This window comes from Musa acuminata, chromosome BXJ3-5, assembly GCF_036884655.1.
Source record: "Musa acuminata AAA Group cultivar baxijiao chromosome BXJ3-5, Cavendish_Baxijiao_AAA, whole genome shotgun sequence".
NCBI classification, from domain to species: domain Eukaryota; kingdom Viridiplantae; phylum Streptophyta; class Magnoliopsida; order Zingiberales; family Musaceae; genus Musa; species Musa acuminata.
In genome coordinates, this window is record NC_088353.1 from 27982076 (window position 1) to 28001457 (window position 19382).

At 36.5% G+C, this 19382-nt stretch overlaps 2 protein-coding genes and 1 long non-coding RNA gene across 8 annotated transcripts; 2 read left to right on the forward strand and 1 right to left on the reverse strand.

The window, feature by feature from the left end:
• The first annotated feature begins 1141 nt into the window (after positions 1-1141).
• Positions 1142-8759, forward strand: LOC135583934 (probable serine/threonine-protein kinase At1g54610). 4 transcript variants are annotated; one of them, XM_065151260.1, is made up of 9 exons: positions 1142-1309; positions 1406-2385; positions 3625-3909; positions 3995-4312; positions 5254-5481; positions 5786-5883; positions 6031-6133; positions 6918-7325; positions 8464-8759. In XM_065151260.1, the coding sequence occupies exons 2-9, from the start codon at positions 1891-1893 to the stop codon at positions 8611-8613; spliced, it is 2085 nt and encodes a 694-aa protein (XP_065007332.1). In that variant the 5' UTR covers positions 1142-1309; positions 1406-1890; the 3' UTR covers positions 8614-8759. The 4 variants fall into 4 exon arrangements, with proteins under 4 accessions (XP_065007332.1, XP_065007335.1, XP_065007334.1 ...); XM_065151263.1 differs by lacking the exon at positions 1142-1309 and having other exon boundaries at positions 1332-2385; positions 6927-7325; XM_065151262.1 differs by lacking the exon at positions 1142-1309 and having other exon boundaries at positions 1333-2385; positions 6921-7325.
• A 945-nt stretch (positions 8760-9704) lies between these two features.
• On the reverse strand, positions 9705-12111 carry LOC135637526 (uncharacterized). 2 transcript variants are annotated; one of them, XM_065150095.1, is made up of 4 exons: positions 11968-12111; positions 10767-10835; positions 10302-10406; positions 9705-10154 (listed from the first exon to the last, which is right to left on the reverse strand). In XM_065150095.1, the coding sequence occupies exons 1-4, from the start codon at positions 12106-12108 to the stop codon at positions 10059-10061; spliced, it is 411 nt and encodes a 136-aa protein (XP_065006167.1). In that variant the 5' UTR covers positions 12109-12111; the 3' UTR covers positions 9705-10058. The 2 variants fall into 2 exon arrangements, with proteins under 2 accessions (XP_065006167.1, XP_065006168.1); XM_065150096.1 differs by lacking the exon at positions 11968-12111 and adding an exon at positions 11909-11962.
• Positions 12112-12341: 230 nt separating this feature from the next.
• On the forward strand, positions 12342-17602 carry LOC135638617 (uncharacterized). Of its 2 annotated transcripts, XR_010496679.1 has the most exons (3): positions 12348-12417; positions 15540-15696; positions 15806-17602. It is a non-coding gene; the product is annotated as an uncharacterized LOC135638617 (long non-coding RNA). The 2 variants fall into 2 exon arrangements; XR_010496678.1 differs by having other exon boundaries at positions 12342-15696.
• The last annotated feature ends 1780 nt before the right edge of the window (positions 17603-19382 follow it).

A 19382-nucleotide genomic window follows, 5' to 3' on the forward strand; every position in this document is an offset into this window, starting at 1 on the left:
GGCCCAAATATATAATAAATAAAAACATAATATTATATAAATATAAAATAATCTTTATAAATAAATAAATAAAATTCTACCTTTATAAAAATATTTATCATATTTGTTTCTCAATATATCATCTTGATAATCTTAAAATTTTTGATAGAGTCATAGGATATTTTTAGAATTTAAAAGATTATAGTAGCCTTCTACAAATACTAAAATGCTAATACTATCCCATCAGCATTTGAATATTTTTAATATAATATTTAGACATTTAAAAAAAATTATCAAATGTCAATTGAAATGTGCATTGGGCCTTAGTGCACATTTCAAATATGTTCTCCATAATCCCTTTCAATCTTGCATATTAGAACCTATGCCTATTTTTTTTATTAATTTAAGTCAATCAAACTTACTAAAAACCTCTTTTATTTTTTTAAGTCTAACACAATTCAGCATATGATTCAAAAATTGGAAACCAGTGATAGAACTTTTTAAATATAAAGAAATATTAAGGGCAATGTTATTATTTGATTTGGGGTAATTTGTCCGAAAAAGTATATTTTTTTTACGCTGTCGTCTGTTGATGTCTTCATTTTTTAGTTTTGTCATTTGATGTCTTCGATTCTTTTGATGCCATTTGTCATTATCAATATCTTTTTCTCCTTTCATCACGATGATGATACCATCAAAGTGGTCAAACGAAACGAATGTGATTAGAATGTAATAGAGTAGAAAAAAAAAAGATGATAAGACGATAAGACCCTATGGTGAGATGAAAATGATGATAGAAGATATTTAAAGTATTAAAAAAATTAAGGACACTAAATAAAAAAAAACTAAAAATGGGATTATAATCTAACAAAAGCCTAAGAAAAAAAAAAGGATTTTTCACATGAAAAACCGTATAGATAAAAATATTCTGTAACATGATATGTTATTGTTACTTTATTAGCAACTTAATGCCTAGTGAAATAATATATTGAGAATTCTCCAACAAACAGATCTAACTGGAGAACTAAATAACAAATGTAAGATGTAAGGGTTTATATATATAAATAAAATAAACCTTTAAAACGTTGAAGGATCAACATAACAAAAACTAGTTGGCGCGCACGTCACTGCAGTAGAGAGAGGGAGAGAGAGAGAGATAGAGATAGAGAGAGGAGTCCAACCCATCGGGGCTGGGAGATGGCAGGAAGAAATCGACAGGCTCGGCGAGATGTGAGGGCGACGGGGAAATCCGACAAACACTCCGCTTCCGTTGCGTTCCATCGAACCTGCCATCTCTGTTTGTTTCAGTCAAACAGTTTCAGGGAAAAAGGTAAGTTTTGAAGCTAATTATGCGATTTTTGTTTCCTTTCCTATTTTGATCGTCTTCTCCGCCTTTCCCTCGGGCCTGTTCACGGCGGAAACGAAGAAAAAGAGCCACCTGCGGTGCGGAAAGCTCCGCCGCACGACGATGGACGACGAATGATCCGACAAAACCACGGATCAGTCGTCTCCCCTCGTGATTCCCGAGTCAAGGTGGAATCCTGATCCGGTTCCTGCGATCCCCACGGCCGCTTTCCTCTGGGGTTTGTCGGTGGCTGGGGTTTCTGTTCCTCCATCTCCGTGGGGATCCGATCGTTTGTTCCCGTTTCTGGCTAGCTCTGAAAGGCGGCACATTTGGTTCCGGTAAATCGGTGCATCGAACACTCCTTGCAGAATTCGGAAACGAGATTGATTCTTTTTGTAAGTTTTAGGGTAAATCGGTGCGTTTTACCGGAGCTTTCCATTTGAATGTCTGGGTTCCTTCTTTCTTCCTGGAGAGATTTGCTTGATGGGATTTCAATGGTCTTGCAATCTCAATTCCTGAATGAATGCAAATGGAAATGAGGTAGAGATTGTCCGAAATTTCTGCTTATGGGCTGCCTGTGTTCCAAAGGACTCGTCCTCGACGAAGATGGTGTGACACAGAGAGCCACATCCTTGAATCATCTTGTCTCGCTTTCTAAGAAGGACGAGGTCGTGGCTGCCATCATCAACGTCGCACTCAGCGGAAGCCATGGTAATTCAAGATTCTTATCCAAATCGCGGGACAATGCAGACACCGGCAGCTCGTCTTCTTCATCCTCGGATGAAGAAGAGAAGAAAGATGCCACAACCTTCGATTCCACGAGGGAAGGCAGGGCGCACCAGAGGCGGGCTACTGTGGATGTTGGGGCACATAGAGATGGTTCCGGAGTCATTTGTGTTCCAAATAACATAGAAGATGATTTGGGGATCGTCGACGTGCCCGACGGTATTGCAGGAGAGCATGCTGCAGCAGGCTGGCCTTCTTGGCTGGCGACTGTCGCCGGTGAAGCTATTAGTGGTTGGTTGCCCAGGAAAGGAGATTCGTTCGAGAAATTAGACAAGGTTAGGGTTTTGAACTCTGCCTACACTTTTGAATGACTCTATTTCTTCTTCATGTCTCTAATGCATTTCTTTTTTATGCTTGGTTTTTAGTGCTATATAGATGGAAATATCTACAGAAAGATGTGACATTTCATTGATATATTCTTTTAATATGTTGGTAAAACCTTATCTCAACTTGCTTGGTTGGTGCAAAGGGAAGCATGAGAATTGATGATCTAATGACTTCAACTGGGGATTGGATGCATAGTGAGTTTGATAATCTAAAAGCAATTTTTTCTTTTTAGTTTGTTTATTATGCCAAAGAATTCCTTGTACTTGGAACTTGTTGATATTCTTCTCATAATGCCACTAGATCATGATTTTTATTATAGAAAGTAGAGGCATTATTAGACTCCCTCCATTGAATTAAAAATCAAACTCATTCTAATTGTGAAATCTTCAGTAAATCTAATAACTTATAAAACAAGTAAGATAAAAAAAAGAAATATTATCTGGTTTACGTGGATGCCTAATATGGTGTGTAAAGCCAAATCACTATTGACAAGTAAAGTTCCTGCTACAACCATGATGCCTCAAATGATGTGCTAAGTTATTTTAATCTTGTTAATTAAAAATGTGGATCTTCTAACTTTCCTGTAGAAACTGAAACTATAACCAAGAAAAATGATTTGATGGAGAATTCTGAAGATGTTTATTAGAATGGATTATTTATTGTAAACTTACTATTGACAAGAAACTTTAGATAATTCTATCCTCCAAGATGAAGGTTCCAGTCAATTTTTGTGAAAGAGCCTTTAAGCAGAATATTTGATCAGGATGCTCCGCTGTTCAATTATTTCTTATTTAGAATCTCATTTCTGGGGAATTGTTTTTTATGTATGGATTACCATTGTTCAATATCATCCTTTAATACAATTTTTTTGCCTCACTCATAATTCATGGAGATTGAATTCGACTAGGAAACTAATACATGAGTTTTTTGAATACTTCATTTTTAGTTTGTCTTCTATCTTCGATTTTGTTGGACAGGGATCTGAAAGTTTTTGCTGAACATGTTGTCAGATAAATGTAAGACCGACAGATATAATCCCCAATGGGATTTTAGTATATTTCTTGTTGTGAAATCTGTTTCACATGGTTTGATCCTCAGAATTGAACATAAATTATTCTAGTTCGTGGTGATAGTAACAATCCTTCTCATGTGGTCATTGTTGAAAACTTGAAATCATTCCATTATAGATTGGAGAAGGAACTTACAGCAATGTTTTCAGAGCCCGTGATCTTGAGACTGGTAAAATTGTTGCCCTCAAGAAAGTACGATTTGTTAACATGGATCCTGAAAGCGTCCGCTTTATGGCAAGAGAAATTCATATACTGCGTAAACTTGATCACCCAAATGTTATAAAGCTTGAAGGTATAGTAACATCACGGATGTCGGGCAACTTGTATCTTGTATTTGAGTACATGGAGCATGATCTTGCTGGGCTCTTAGCAAGGTCTGGTCTCAGGTTCACTGAACCACAGGTACTTTCTATCACAACCTTAACATATGTGTTAGAGCGAACATCTGGGAACATGTATCCTCTGAACATCTTCATATCAACTGTAGGTAAAGTGTTATATGAGGCAGCTACTTGAAGGTCTTGCTCACTGTCATGGGCGTGGTGTTCTGCATCGAGATATCAAGGGTTCAAATCTGTTGATTGACAACAATGGCATACTCAGAATAGCAGATTTTGGACTTGCAACATTTTTCAATCCTGAGCAGAACCAGCAGTTGACAAGCCGTGTGGTCACCTTGTGGTATAGGCCTCCTGAGCTTCTGCTTGGTGCTACAGAGTATGGTGCTGCTGTTGATTTGTGGAGCTCTGGTTGCATCCTCGCAGAGTTGCTTGCTGGCAAACCCATCATGCCCGGAAGAACCGAGGTACGTTGAGTTCCTATATTTTCCATTACTGTTCCGTTATAGTAGATGTTATAAAAGCATAAGCAACCATGAAATCAGAAGAATTTTCTAAAATGTTTTGCAAAATTCAATTAGGTCTAAAATGTTTTTACAGAGTGTGATGCTGAAAAGTTGTCATTTCCGACTAGAAAAACCTCATTTGTCTGTTGGCATTGCTAACTGGACTTTGTCTACCCAAAAAATACCACTTGACCTTGAATATGCCATATATTATTCTGAAGATATTTCAAATTTTGTCATATTCAATTACTTATAGCATGACATGCATTAGTTAATTATATTAAACATTTATAATTACATGTTAAATATACTGGCTGTGCTATCATAACCTTACTGAAAAAAAGGATAATCCAATTATAGATAGAATCATATGGTCATTAGTTTGATTGCCTTGCCCAAACAGTATTTTAGATTGCACTATAATGATACACAACTAATTACTGTGTTGTTCTCAGAAACACATTAATTAACAATGAAACAATATCATTTTTATGCTATTGCTGCTGAGATCATAATTTTCTTTTCATTGATTCTAACTGAAAAATCAATCATAAACACCTCCTTTGTCCTTGTTTCCTTTCTTTTATCCTCAATTTTCTTTCTTGGACGTGCTAGACAGCCAAGCATTGTTAATTTCACATGGTGAATATATTAATCCGGAGTACCTATGTATGCTCCTTTTTAGGAGGTACTGAAGTAACAAAAGCATTATTTTTCATCAGAGAAAATTCTGCAACTTTAAAGCTTAACATACTGATATGGCTAAAGTTCAATTTTAGGCAGATATTTTTTGGAGACAATTTAATTTATTTTTTCCAAATGCAGATTAATTTTTCATTGGAATCTGATTTATCCTATTGTTTCATTTCTCATTCAAAATGTTGACGGTCAAACTGTTTTAGGTGGAACAACTGCACAAGATCTTCAAGCTGTGTGGTTCACCATCAGAAGAGTACTGGGAGAGAGAAAAGCTGCCACATGCAACCGTATTCAAACCTCAACATCAGTATCGACGCTGTTTTGCTGAGATCTTCAAGGATTTTCCACCTTCAGCTTTATCTCTCCTGGATTCTCTTCTTGCGATAGAACCAGAAAAACGGGGAACTGCAGTCTCAGCCCTCGAGAGCAAAGTAAGTTGCGGCTTCTTATTTCTGGTCACTGGGATATGATGTCCAACTCTTTTTGTCCTTTAGGTTCTTTCAAGCAGAGAATTAAAATCAAAATATGCTTCTGTAAATATCACACTAGATTTAAAGTGATCTATATATAGTTCATTTCTACCACATCTGCTAATATGTTCATTTCTATGGATCATTCTGAGTTATGCTCTAGCTACCACCTTCTTGATGTAAAAACCTTTAATGTGATGATGATTAATAGATTTGTAATAGAATATGCTTTCTCCATGGATAATCTTGTTACCATGATTTCCAGTTCTTCTTGACCAAGCCATTTGCCTGCGACCCCTCAAATTTGCCTAAATATCCACCAAGCAAGGAGTATGATGCTAAACTCCAAGATGAGGCAAGGAGGTATTTAATCATATACTTTGCACCGGCAAATTACTTAAAAACCGTTTTAATTATTCTAGAGGCAAGTTTACTTATGCAAGACATATACCTAATTTTTTTTGGTTGACAGTTGATTAATTTACCATTATGCATTATAAATCTCTGCAGGCGAAGAGCAGAAGTTACCAACGGACGTGGATGTGAATCTGTCAGACCCGGAAGGCGAGAGTTCAAAGCAATGCCAGCTCCAGATGCCAATATAGACCTGCAGGTGCAATTTCATGTACTTAAAAATTGTTCTATTATGAAGTACAAGGAGAAACAAAGTGATATTAAAACAAATGTGCCTCAAGGAATTACATCATTTCATGTTCATGTTGGACACTGTTCTTGGTTGCAGATGTCCAATAATATGTTACAATTCCAAAACAACAGATATCCATGACCAACTAATAGAAGATGGAAAACAACATCTACCTATATATTCAAGTGCATCGATTCTTGGTTTAAGCATAAAAGATTAGGAACTTGGGATTATAAGGCATATGGAAAGAACTTCTTTTTATGCTTGTATGTACTCTCTGCACTTCACCCCAAGTGATAGCATGGAAAATAAACAAAAAGATATGCATGAACTTGCTCATATTTGTTTATGCTAACAACGTGATCTGATGTAAATCAAATGCAACTTATACCTTCTCTGGTCAAGTCCTTCACAACATTATATATGTCAAGCTTTATCATGAGTGTCCATTGGCATAGTTTGCTCCTGAAAAGAATAAGATTAGTGTTACTGTGAATCTTCAGGAAACAAAATTCTCATAAGAGGACAGTAAAAGAGGAGGTTCTGATTAAATTCCAGATTTACTATTGATGGTTTTAACACACAGATATGGCTGCTTCAGAGTATAACAAAAGAGAACTTATCTTATGAAGTTGGCATGATCTGCTTGTCTGATGAAGAAAATAGTTATTGGACTCTTGTTCACTCTCCATTGGATTCAAAGCTAACATTTCTTTCTTCTTCTTTATGCTTTTTCTTTTTTGCTGGATAGAAGCTACAGGTTCAGGCAAATCCCAAAAGCATCAGTCATAAGTATAATCCACAAGATGAAACTGGGCCTGAAGCAACAGCACGAAATGGCTTCTCTCATTCTGGTGTGCACCCTAATGGACTGGGACCCTCATGGACCAGGAAAAGGAACCAGGAACAGCTCCGGCAAATGCCTAGCCGAACATACAGTTCAGTGAGGGTGTCAAATGGTCCTCAATTGAAAACGCAGATGTCATACAGGCCACAGCCAGGGGTTGCCGACTTCTCTGACATCTCAGGTTCATTGGCGGCAAGAAACACTGCAAACTCCACTCATAACCGGCTTGCTGAGCCTGCAGCAAGGCATGCACTTGATAGACTCTCTACCCATAAGAAAGATGACTCTCTAGGAGGCAAGGATCAGACAACAGTAAGTTCTAATTGCAACTGGTTTTTCTCCTCAAAAGTTCAAATTGCAATTGCACAATTTGAGCACTTGAATCTAACTACCGTGCTTGATGATCCCACAAGAACTTTTTGAGACTCAAGGCATGAACATAAATTGAATAATAGAGTTACAAGGACGCTCATACCAATAGCAGATTCTTGCATCCAAAGTACCAATAGTTCTTCCACATCTAATCATGCATCCTTTTTCATTCCAGGTGATGTCTAATTGCAAATGTTTTTTCTCCTTTGACATTCAAATTACATTTGTGCAATTTGAGCTGCACTAGATTTCATTACTCTTAGTAGAACAATACAAGAATGGGAATGGTGTTTGGAAAGAGAAGTAACAAAGCTACAAGGATGCTTATTCCAATAGCATGTTCTTGCATGCAAACTACCAATATTTCTTCCGCATTTAATCATCAGTCAGCTTTCATCCAAGTGATGTTTGATTGCAAGTGGTTCTTCTCCTTTGACATTCAAATTACTATTGCACAATTTGTTCTGCACTAGAATTTCATTACTTATTCTTGATGATTCTACACAGAATTTTTTGGGACTCAAAACAAAAAATAACATAGGTGTTTGAAGGAATAAAGTTAAGGATTCTTATCCCAGTAGCAGACTCACGTATCCAAACTGCATATAGTTATTCTACAACTAATAATGAATCCTTTTTCATTACAAGTGATGTTTGATTGCAAGTGGTTTTTCTCCTCTGACAAACTATTCATGATTAGTTGTGGAATAACTATATTGAATTCTTTTTCATTCCACAACTACCGTTCTTGATGATTCTATGGAGAAATATTTTGACGCTCAAACCATGACCATTAGTAGAACAATACAAGAAATTGGATAGGTGTTTGTAAAAGGGAATAACAAAGTCACAAGGATGCTTATGCCAGTAACAGATTCTTGCATCTAAGCTACCAGTTAGTTCTTCCTGTGTTTCTATATGCAGTATCTAATGCAATGCAAAGTTCTCTGGCATCGCCCTGCAATCAACACTCAGCTATTGTGGGGGTTCAACCTCTGAAATGAACAAGCATAGAACTTTCTTGCTGCTAGTTATGCTGTGTTGATGAAAGCATTTGCATGTTTTGACTAAATTACAGGGATATGGAACTCGAATTAGACGAATCCATTACTCGGGTCCTTTGATGCCCCCAGGTGGAAACATCGAAGATATGCTCAAAGAGCACGAGAGGCAGATCCAACAAGCAGTTCGCAAATCACGCATCGACAAAGTCAAGACGAAATTTTGAGAACCAGTTGTAATAATAGCCTTACTTGGCCGCCATAGAAATGATAGTGGCAGTAGATTTAGGTGGTGACTTTGATACACATGTACATTATGAAACAAGATATTATGATAAAAGAAAGGTAATTTTCACCCAAGAGAATTATTTTACATCTTGAGTTGTTACACATATGTTTAAAAGCTTGGAAGATGATGTGGAAAATTATGTAGGCAAATTGTCTATCGTAATATATATATATATATATATATATATATGTGTGTGTGTGTGTGTGTGTGTGTGTGTGTGTGTATATGTATATATATATATATATATATATATATATGTGTGTGTGTGTGTGTGTATATATATATATATATGTGTGTGTGTGTATATATATATGTGTGTGTGTGTGTGTGTGTATATATATATATGTATATATATATATATATATATATATATATATATATATATGTATATATATATATATGTATGTATATATATATATATGTATGTATATATGTATGTGTATGTATATATATATATATATATATATATGTTTTTGTTTTAAGAAAAAAACTGTATATACATTGATCAAAGAAATATCCTGCTAGCAGTCGGTAGAAATGCTTCATTTGTATGTTGGATGAAGGGGAAGGAGGCAACAGGGGCTGCATGCCATCTTCTCGATTTGCAACTGCAGCAATGCATACACCTTTTGATTAAATTCATATTTGACTGGATCTGGAGAACAAGAAACTGGGTTTTTGTTTGATGATATTTCATGCATTTACATACATATTTCAGACGTTTATTTATATGAAACAAGGTTTTGTTAGGACATGTTCATGAGAAAAATAATCCAAACCAGGGTTTTCACAAGTTTATTTGCTAGATACATATGTATTTATTTAAAAGAAAACTTATGGACTGTAAACTCCAGAATCCCACATTACTAAACCTTAAAGCTTTGAATAATCTATATATTATATTCAAATTCTAAGAGAGAAAATGATGTTATGCTTATGATTGTTAGAAACCAAGTTGAGAAAGGAAAATATCATTGTTGAACTTATAAAAGATTCCAAAGAACAAATGCAATACAATAAAGTCATCAGTTCCAGAAAATAACAAGTCATAATTTACTAAACATTTTGGGGTACACAATATACTGGTGAATAAAACATGTCTTTTTACAAGAAGAAGAAGAAGAAGAAGAAGAAGAAGAAGAAGAAGAAGAAGAAGAGCTGGATAAATATCATTAAGCATTATACTAGTTATCATAGTACATTAAAAATATAAAACAACAAATTATATTAATTCCAGTGCCACAGGACGGTGCAGGCCATTTGATGCAAAACTGTATATTAATGGCTCAAGTCAAACCAGGAGATGCATGTCGTTCACAATTTAGACTTATTAGGCGGTGTACATAATTGTTCATCTCCCAGAGATCCATGCAACGGATATCCCTATATGTCTTTCTGTGCCGTCTCTTTTCTGTAGGCCTGCAATCTTTCCTTGAATTTTTTGCTTTCCTCGAAGTTAGCCTTCCGCTTCACAGCTTTCTATCCAAAGAACACAGTGACATAGAAGGAAATGAAACAAGAGCAACATGAAACCATAACACAGTAAAAAGGGAAAGAATTACAAACATCAAATATATTTCTAGACAAGTTTGAAAAATCAAGGAAAAAAATCTGAAAAAAAATCACCTCTTGTCGAAAGCATCGGTCAAGCTTTATCTTTAGTTCAGTGCATTCCCCGAAAAACTTTCCAATTGGATGGTCTGCATGACACTTCTGGAACTCCTCAATAATCTGGACGAACAACAAAAAAACTGAATCTCAATCTAATTTGCAAAGCAAAAGGCATGTCCAATCACAAAAATCTCGAAAGAGGAAAGAATCAATAACAATAACAACAAAAACGTAAGTCCCAAATAAAGGTCAACTTTTAATTACGATCAAGTTATATAGCTTGAAGAGAGAGTTAATAACTTGGGACGAGTTTTAAAAATCATGAAATAAGCATGTCGTATCGGGTGATTCTCCATACAACTAACTGAACAAGGAAATTAAGTGAAATGATAGAGAAACCATAGTATCAAGATAGAACATCAACATATTAATAATATAAGAAAGTGCGTCCGACGTAAGAAGAAAAGAAGAAGCACATACTTCAGCACACATAGGATGCCTGTGCAAAGTTAGAGGAGGATGCATTTTCTGCAATCCAAATTGATTATCCTGAAACATGCGAGAAAGCACATGAGTTTGTCATTATATTGAAAACGTATGATCTAAATGTAAAATCCACAAAGCACTGGATGATATCCAACTGTCATGTCAAGTCATTAGATCCATTTAACAGATATAAACTGTGGCTAAAAAACAAAGTGTCACAATCAAGTCTAGGTTTATAGAACCAAGAACAGAAATTATTAGTTTAAAGTCAAGGTTAGGTTAGTTGCAGATACATGAATATAAGTTGATCCATCCCAGTTCTTTATAAAGCAAAGCTGAATAAGATATAGAAACTGAAGATCCAGAGATAACATTACAACAGCAAGAATTTCTGGCGATAAAAAACTTGTTAAATGCCAACGAAATGCCCCAAAGTGCATCTTGAGGATGTAGGTGGTGTCCCTCAAAAGCAATTAAGTTCTTATAAAGCAAAGCAAATGATGTGAAAAGTGCGAAAGAATAGCAAAATAAAAAAAATGCAAATTTAAGATTTCAAATATACAAAATAACATAAGAAGTAAAAAATAATGTATTTAAGTTGAACATCACAGATATTGCCATCATTGCCAGTTTCATTATTCTATGCCCTCCAAGACTAGCACTGAAATGTCAGAACAGACACTTGGGTCCAAAACAAGACTCGCCATTATCTTTTCGAACAAAAATCTTGCTGATTTACCGTAGGGCTCTTTTACCTTAGGATGCGATCAACAGGAAGCATCCAAGGCAGCTAGTACAGGAGGCAAAAGCCACCAATACGAATTGGTTCCATCGATTACACTGAGGCTAATACATTTCCCGATCACAGCAAATTTCTCGGCATCCACTAATAGCTTAGTAAACCTAGATCATGCAACTACCACTACGAATTCGACCAGATCCCTCCACCAAATCCAAAACCCCAAAACCACCCACCAAAATTTGCGGAATCACGACACTCATCATCAAGGAAAAAAATAAGTATATTCGATTCGAAGATACAGAGAGACATACAAACAAAAAAGGAGATTTTTTTTGCCACAAAACATCAAACACAAAAAGAGGAGAACCAAATTAAGACGAGAAACGCGGTCGACCGGATGAGGCCGCAGCGGCGAATGATTATTAGGATGATCCCAGGCGCACGGAAGAATACCTGCGATCGATGACGTCTCTCCACCGACTCGATCGGAGGAGGCAGTCGAGTAGGAAAAGAGCGGCGAGGGTGGGAAAGGAGCGAAAGAACTGCGCACCACGAAGTATGGTGCGACCCGAGTCTTAGAATTGGACCGGTCATAACTTTAGGCCTAATTAGACCCGAGCCTGGCTGAGTACATGATATCTGAACCAGGCGGATTCGAGAAATTAGACCCGTGATCTCGGGAACAGCTATTCCTCTATCGGGTCGGAGTGTAAACCGGACGCACTCAGGATCAACCCGGTAATTCGAAGATCCATATTAGGTTCTAGTGTAAATCTAATCAAAGTAAGGGTTAATTTGTTTGCTCGGAAGATGGAGGAGGGTGAGAGGCGAGTGAAGACGAGAGCGGAAGAGCGAGAATGCCGACTACTCGTTCGGCTTCACGTCCTCGTATGGATTTACCAGGTTCGCTCTTCTCCAATTTCTACATGTTTATTGTATCGTTAGACAAGTCGATTGCGTGAAGAGTTCCGATGATTTGATCTTTGTAGTGTTCTTTTCAGTTGTGCACCTCATAAAATTGCTCGTCAAAGATCGTAACTTCTCCAAACAAAGGCTCTATTGAGTAAATACCTCGATATATGAGAGATCGATCAGGCTTCCTTTTGTAGACTAACTTCATATTATTCTCCTCTGGTTGTGGATAGTACTTTTGCTTTCGTTTCTAGTGTTCGCTACCTGTCTAAATATATGCAATGGTATAAACAGGTTGCAAAATAAGTGTTTTTTTAGTTTGTTAATCCATGTCGATTCCGTTTTTGCTAGATATTTTTCGTTAAATTTGTCAACTTTCATCAGATGCATAACATTTTTCCTGCGTTATTGGGAGGTCTATTGTATAGTAGGTTCAGATTTTTACTAGTGTTCAAACTTAGAGAAGTTGGAAATGCTTTCCTGGTTAGATATTTGTACTGGTTGTAAAGATTTAAACCTGTTTTTCATAATTCTGGAATTGATTTACGGTTAAAAATATCATCTTTTACTTTCATGATCTTTCCGAGTACACATGTTGGTAAGACTGATGTTACCTTGATTTTGCCTGTATCAAGTGCGGTTGGAGAATGTCTATCATGTGCTAGAAGTGAAGAATAGCTTACTATCTGTTTCATGGTTGACAACCTCAGGTAATTATGTAGGTATTCAGGTGTATCATGATACGAAGTTGTGAGATACACCAATTTGGAAGGTAATGTCTGTCAAGTCAACGAACCTATACCAAGAGATCTAGGTATATTAATGCCTTTGGGAGCTAGATAAATGAGTTGACACAAATTTGTGTTGGCCGACTATTTGATAATATTGTGAAATTTGTGATCGTTGTGTAGGGTTTTATAATTGATCTTGATCTTGCATCATGTAGTATTCGTCAATCGTCATATCGCGCTTTGATGTTAACAGTTAATTTTGACTCATAATTTACTATTCTTTTGTTCATTATGTACCAATATCATATTCGGATTATGCTTAGATTAATTACTTAGCGACTTATGTTTAAATATTCATTGGGAGATTTGTGGGGAATTGTGTTTTCATTTAGGCCCTTGAAGCTATATCTTGTGGTTAACATGCTATTATGTAATTAGTTAAAACTGGCCCTTTAGGCCGTATGAGTTGGTAGTGGGAACAGCTAAAGACGTTGGATTAATGCAACAAAATAAGTTTATTAGTTCAATGAAGAATACAACAGTTAAAATTATGACATACTAATTTTCAAGGCACATCATTCATCAGCATGACACCTCGTAGCTAGTGTTATAATAGTAGAGATGCAATGTCCTTGTTGCCAAACAAGTTCTTTCTAATAAAAAAGAACGTAACTTTTTCCCCTCAACTTTTGCATTTTATGCTTGTATATATTTCTGTGGGATTTAAGTTTTTTTGGATTTTGTAGGAAGTTATAATGATGAGGTGCCCATGGATCTAATTGCCCATTTGTCTTTGTTATCATGTGCCATTCTAGTAGGTATTGATTGTACCAGTTTAAACCTACATTGTTTTGGTTTGGCATAGCACATGTGCCAATTGATAGGCATCATGCTAGCACAGTAAAGGCTTATCTTTGTACAATGAAATTTAAAGTCTTGCATTTTCCAAATTAGAACTGTCTATGATAATGTTCTCTGGAATACATTCATAGAGCTACTGCATGGTTTGTGTACAACTTATTGCATAATACTAGGTGCAACGATTGTAACATTTACTTTGAAAGATAATAGATCCATGAGGTGATAAACCACCAAATGGTACACAGCTAGTAGTACCCTTGGCCAGTGTTTTAGGTGGTTGTATATGTGCCTGGGTGTTCAGTATTGACAATTGTGGTAGGATTCATAGCCACACGTCTCATCCTGCCTATATATAAAAAGCACTGGCTCAAAGCATGATGAAGGACACACCTCTCAACCTGTCTATGCATAAAAAGCACTGGCTCAAATCATGACAAAGAACATGTTGCAGTAGCTGGAAATGAACCTTGAATATGTGCCAGGGCAGAATACTGTCAAAAGCATAACGAAGAACATATTGCACTAGCTGGAAATGAACCTTGGATATGTACAAGGGCAGAATACTGTCGAACGAGTAAGCAGCTGGTGCTAGATTGAGAATTGATTTTATATTATCATTCTGTAGTTATTAGGATAATATGAGTAGCCAGAATTATATTATGATCAGATTTAATAGTTACATTCTGATCTCTGATAAAAGGTTTCAGGGATAAAATTATGCAATTACGAGGTAATTGTTACATTATTGGCTATAACATATACAATATTTTTCTTTATCTTGATCCTTTTTAGTATAGATTTGAAGATTTTTGGGAAAATTTTATGCGAAACACAATTTGTTTGCAAGTAGTTCTAAAGAATGTCAGTGTTCTTTTTGGTTTATTTTAGGAAATAGGCAAGGTAATCCCCCCTAAAGTGGATTAACAATACCTACCCTTTTTATATTAAAATCTACATCTGAATGGTTTCTATTTGTGGCTATATTCTGTAAGTCTGTTGATGCCTTTGAGAAAGCCTACTTGCTTGTGGACTTTGGCTAGGTGATCAAGCCCTTCTGCAACCTTTCTCTAGAAAGACTATTCTTATCTTTCATAAATCCTGACAGATTAAATGTGGCATCCAGATTTTTAGTCAAGAATTCAAGATCTTACCAAGGGACTTGCTATCTGGTGGAGTGTTGGGTTCCATCAAGTACAATGGCAATATAAGTAGTCGATGATGCAAATAACTGTTGAATAATCTGCAAGAGCTCGGAGCTATTTGTGAATCTGTCATAGATGTTCTCTCAATCTTGCTAGGAGTAGAATTTCATGAAACGTAGTTGTCTGCTCGACTGAAACTAATATTGTGATATCTGGCAGCCCATACTTCAGATTTTCTACCCCCATCCTGATAGACCCATCATATTCTTGATGAAAATCATAGCTTGGTATTGTGTGCATCATTGTATTTTGCATGGTGAGAATGTTTTAGTTTTTCCAAAGACCAGCAATGGAATTTCAAAGAAAAGAACACTTGTAGGCTTTGGCAACTGCATGGAAATGTACTTCAAGTTCAGATGGAGATCTGAGCCCCTGTAGTAGCTTCAGATTGTTTCAGAAGAACTGCAAAGCTAAGCTTTGATGGATACTGTAAAGAAGTACGAAGATGTCCAAGCATGGAAAACACAATTCTAAAGGTTTAAGTTCTTACATTCAGTTTTGTTAGTTGCTACTGTTGTGTAGAAGTTCATGAGCTGTTGTTCTCAGCCTTCTGTAATGCTTTTGTTTTATGGATGTTTTCACCAGGGAATGCATAGGAGACACACCACTTCAGATCCTCTCATTCTTCTTCTTTTTTTGCATTATTCTTTTCTTTAGCCATTCATGAAAAGGTTGCTGCTAACATCCAATGTCTCCTCAGATAGGTGCCTTGCTGACACGGAATAATCATCACTTGGGCCTTGGATGTCACACTGGTGGTTCTTAGAGCAGATAGCTCATGTGTTCTGAACAAGGAACAATTCCATACCTCCCACGTATGTTATGGGTGTGTAATCCCTTGATACGGATCATTTTCAATGTGAAGTATTGCAGAAATTGTCATCAACTAATAGTCTCTTATTGGTAGAATTGTTTGGAAAAGATCAACTAAAAAGATTACACTGATTTACTGATCTTGCTTGTCTGTATTGCCAATGATGGTTATGGTCTTGTTCTTGCTTGTATTCATTCAAATTGATCCAATCATTTACCTTGCTAATTCAGAGTTCTCTCTTTCGTTATCACCTGAATATACTGTTGTTATTATTATGACACTCCGAGATTGTGACACCCTGATTTTATTCTACATCATAAGTGAGAGGATATATGTGACTCTACGTGTGGGTAAATGAGTTCACAACCGTTAACTTATGTATATTAGATCATATGTTTCTAGGCTCATCAAGTTAAATGACCAGTTTTCCTATCATGTTTGATCTCAATAATTGGTATTAGGGTTAGATAAGGTGCGATAAAGGGTTCAATTAGGAAAGGACTATTATATATGAATGAAGTCGGAGGCGCATTACAGTGTGAAAACATTAGAAAGTTGGTTCTCACATGCCACATATTAGGGCATAATATTGGGCTACCTTTTGGTTTTGGATTATTTTGCGTCACATGGTGAGTTTTCTCATCGGGTCGGATTGTGATAATTTATGGATCTTCATGTTTATATTTCACAAGCTAATTCCTGTATCCTTTTGTAGACCATATAAAGATTGGATGCATGCAAGGATCAAGTCTCATCCAAGTTGTGCTCAGAAATTACCAAGTTAGAGCTCTGCTTTTGGAGTGGACTAAAACCATAATAACAAGTCTGGTGTGTATCTTCACTTGTGATCTTTGGGAAAATGGAAGACAACTGGGTTCGGTACGGCACATGGCTGATTGGCACCCACCCACTTTGGGTTGCTTTGCCTATGGGTGGTGATGGTGGTGGTGGCGGTGGTGTTGGCAGCAGAGGATTTCAACTAGATTAGAGACCTGAGGATTCCATTTTCATCTGTTAAGGGGTAGTGGCATCCAATGCCATCCTGATCTCTTCAGCCAGAGAGAATACAGAACAATGAGTCCATCAAACTTGTTCCTATCTCATCAGTTCTGTATATTTCCTTTGGACCACAACTGCCATTTTCATGCTTCTTTTTGGTCTGTCCCCCCATGGCTTGTCCGGTGGCAGATGCTGCTGAACTAAACTTGGCAATGAAAGTGACTCTCTCATGGACATCAGCACTTTGATCGGATGAGGTGATGGAGTTAAGATTCCTTGGAAACCCCACTTTGACTACAGTGCTTGATTAGTTCTCACGATGATGTATTGGCTAAATTATAGGTGCTCTTTTAACTTTGGTTGTACTTGATTTGAGGAGCTTTGGCATCTTGAGCTCAACCAGAGCTGTAGAAGTTTCAAGACCATGAATGTGTCATAAAAGAAATGTTCTTGATCTGAGCAGTTAGGCATTGGCTTCTTGAGGTCAAGCATTTCTGTAAGAATAAACCTACCGTGACAACCATATGTCTTCCCAAGGCATTCAAAGAGGAGAGATGGATTTGTTGAGATGTGTGGAATTAGGCATTCAAGACTTTTTGGCAAATACCTATTCATGCATGCTGTTGGGATTTTTTTTTCATCTCCTTATTGGTATGCACATGAGATATCGAAAGCTACATATTTTATTACTCTTCTTCGCAGGTTTTGTTAAAGCTCCATCTCTCTAGCTTATTCTGCATTACCAAACTGTTGCAGCAACCCAATGCCACACCATTTATGACACAAGAAGGAACTCTTGTTCTCCCCACGAGTTAGATATCCATCACTTTTTCTTTCTGTGCTTGTATCTGAGGAATGAAAGAAGGCCTCATTTTCTTTGCCCTACAAGCTCTGAAGTAGCCAAGTGTTGTTGTCATCTCCTACAAGATATGCATTTTTTTTGTACTAGTGCACAATTAATGGTAGTACTCTTGTGAGTTGCTCCTCCTAAGATATAACTACTAGACCTTTTTAGATCTACAAATCTTATTGACTTGTATCCTCATTAGAGATAACCTCATAAAATTGTTGCTATGGATTGCTTCAGCCTTACACATGAAAGAGAAGCTAAAGCTCATTAGAACATAGAGAGTGGAGTCTATGTTGCGTAATGCTGCAAGCTGCAAGCTGTTTTATTATCTTATTCTTAGGGGTTTTATAATGCTGCAAGCTGTTTTATTATATGGTTTGATCAATTTCTAGTGTTCCATTTTGATCCTTAGACACACTTTACCTTTTTCTTTTTTTGTCTTTAAAGAGCTTTGTAGAACGTGGGTTGCCAACCAATTATTGTTGGAGAATGTGTGACACAGTGAGGTGAAACCTTAATTGAAGTTGCTGTATATATAAAAAAAAAAGGGATTAAAGTTGCTGTGGAAGATAATAGATTTGTTTGAGTAAAGCCTCTTATTATTTCATGACCAACTGTTTTTCTAAGTAGTTTCAATTATGACTAAAATTGCAGCAAGAATCCTGTTTTTTTTTTTTTTTTTTTTTTTTTGCTGGGAATATCTATTACTGATTTATCCATCTAAAATTGCAAATTTTCGTTTCCTCATAAGCATATTTGATGTTTGTCTGCTATGACGAGGGAGATATCATTCCTTGATTGCTCTCTTCTTTTACCAATTAATTGAAATTGCATTACCTTAGCAATTAATCCAGCATATAAATAAATAGTGCTTTTCTCTTAATTTGATCCTCTTATCTTGGGTCTGATGAGTGAACCGGTCAATAACTCCGTTTGATCTAAATTACAGACCAAAATGTTTAAGTTAAAGTTTATATAGTACACTCATCGTGCTCATATAAGTCAATCATACTCATTATCTACTTCCGACGTAAAACTAATTAGGGTATTAAAAAATACTTTGCACATCAGGATACTTTTTCATTTTTTGAGATCATGTTGGATTTACTGACCTTCACCGGAGTAGTCCAAAAATTTTAAACTTTCATCATGAAGATGAAGAAGAAGATGTACCTTTCATTAGCAGAGGCATTGTAAAATATATCAATTTGAGTCGATAAATGTTTGCCATAAATCTGTCCTACAAGTTTCAGGCGGAGGGAATTGTTCTTCCGTTGCTGTCCTACGTGCTGTGCTGGTGGAGAATAGATAGATAGGCACTGAAATGGTATAATGTCCACCACCCACTTGTGTAGTACGTAGGGAATAGGATTTGGTGCCTACCAACTTGTACCGAGCAAGATATCTTGCATGCAAGTCTTCCCGACATGGCCAATCTCCAAGGCCAACTCCCCCATTCTTAGTAATGGGATTCATTGGAACAGTGGACATGCTCGGAG

Bases quoted from the DNA above. Each gene is read 5' to 3' on its own strand.
- LOC135583934 (XM_065151260.1), top strand. From the start codon at position 1,891: ATGGGCTGCCTGTGTTCCAAAGGACTCGTCCTCGACGAAGATGGTGTG. The intron at 3,910-3,994 runs GTACTTTCTATC...TATCAACTGTAG, and splicing joins TCAGGTTCACTGAACCACAG to GTAAAGTGTTATATGAGGCA. The intron at 7,326-8,463 runs GTAAGTTCTAAT...ACTAAATTACAG, and splicing joins GAGGCAAGGATCAGACAACA to GGATATGGAACTCGAATTAG.
- LOC135637526 (XM_065150095.1), bottom strand. From the start codon at position 12,108: ATGACCGGTCCAATTCTAAGACTCGGGTCGCACCATACTTCGTGGTGC. The intron at 10,836-11,967 runs GTATTCTTCCGT...CGCATGTTTCAG, and splicing joins AGAGACGTCATCGATCGCAG to GATAATCAATTTGGATTGCA. The intron at 10,155-10,301 runs GTGATTTTTTTT...TTCTTTGGATAG, and splicing joins ACCGATGCTTTCGACAAGAG to AAAGCTGTGAAGCGGAAGGC.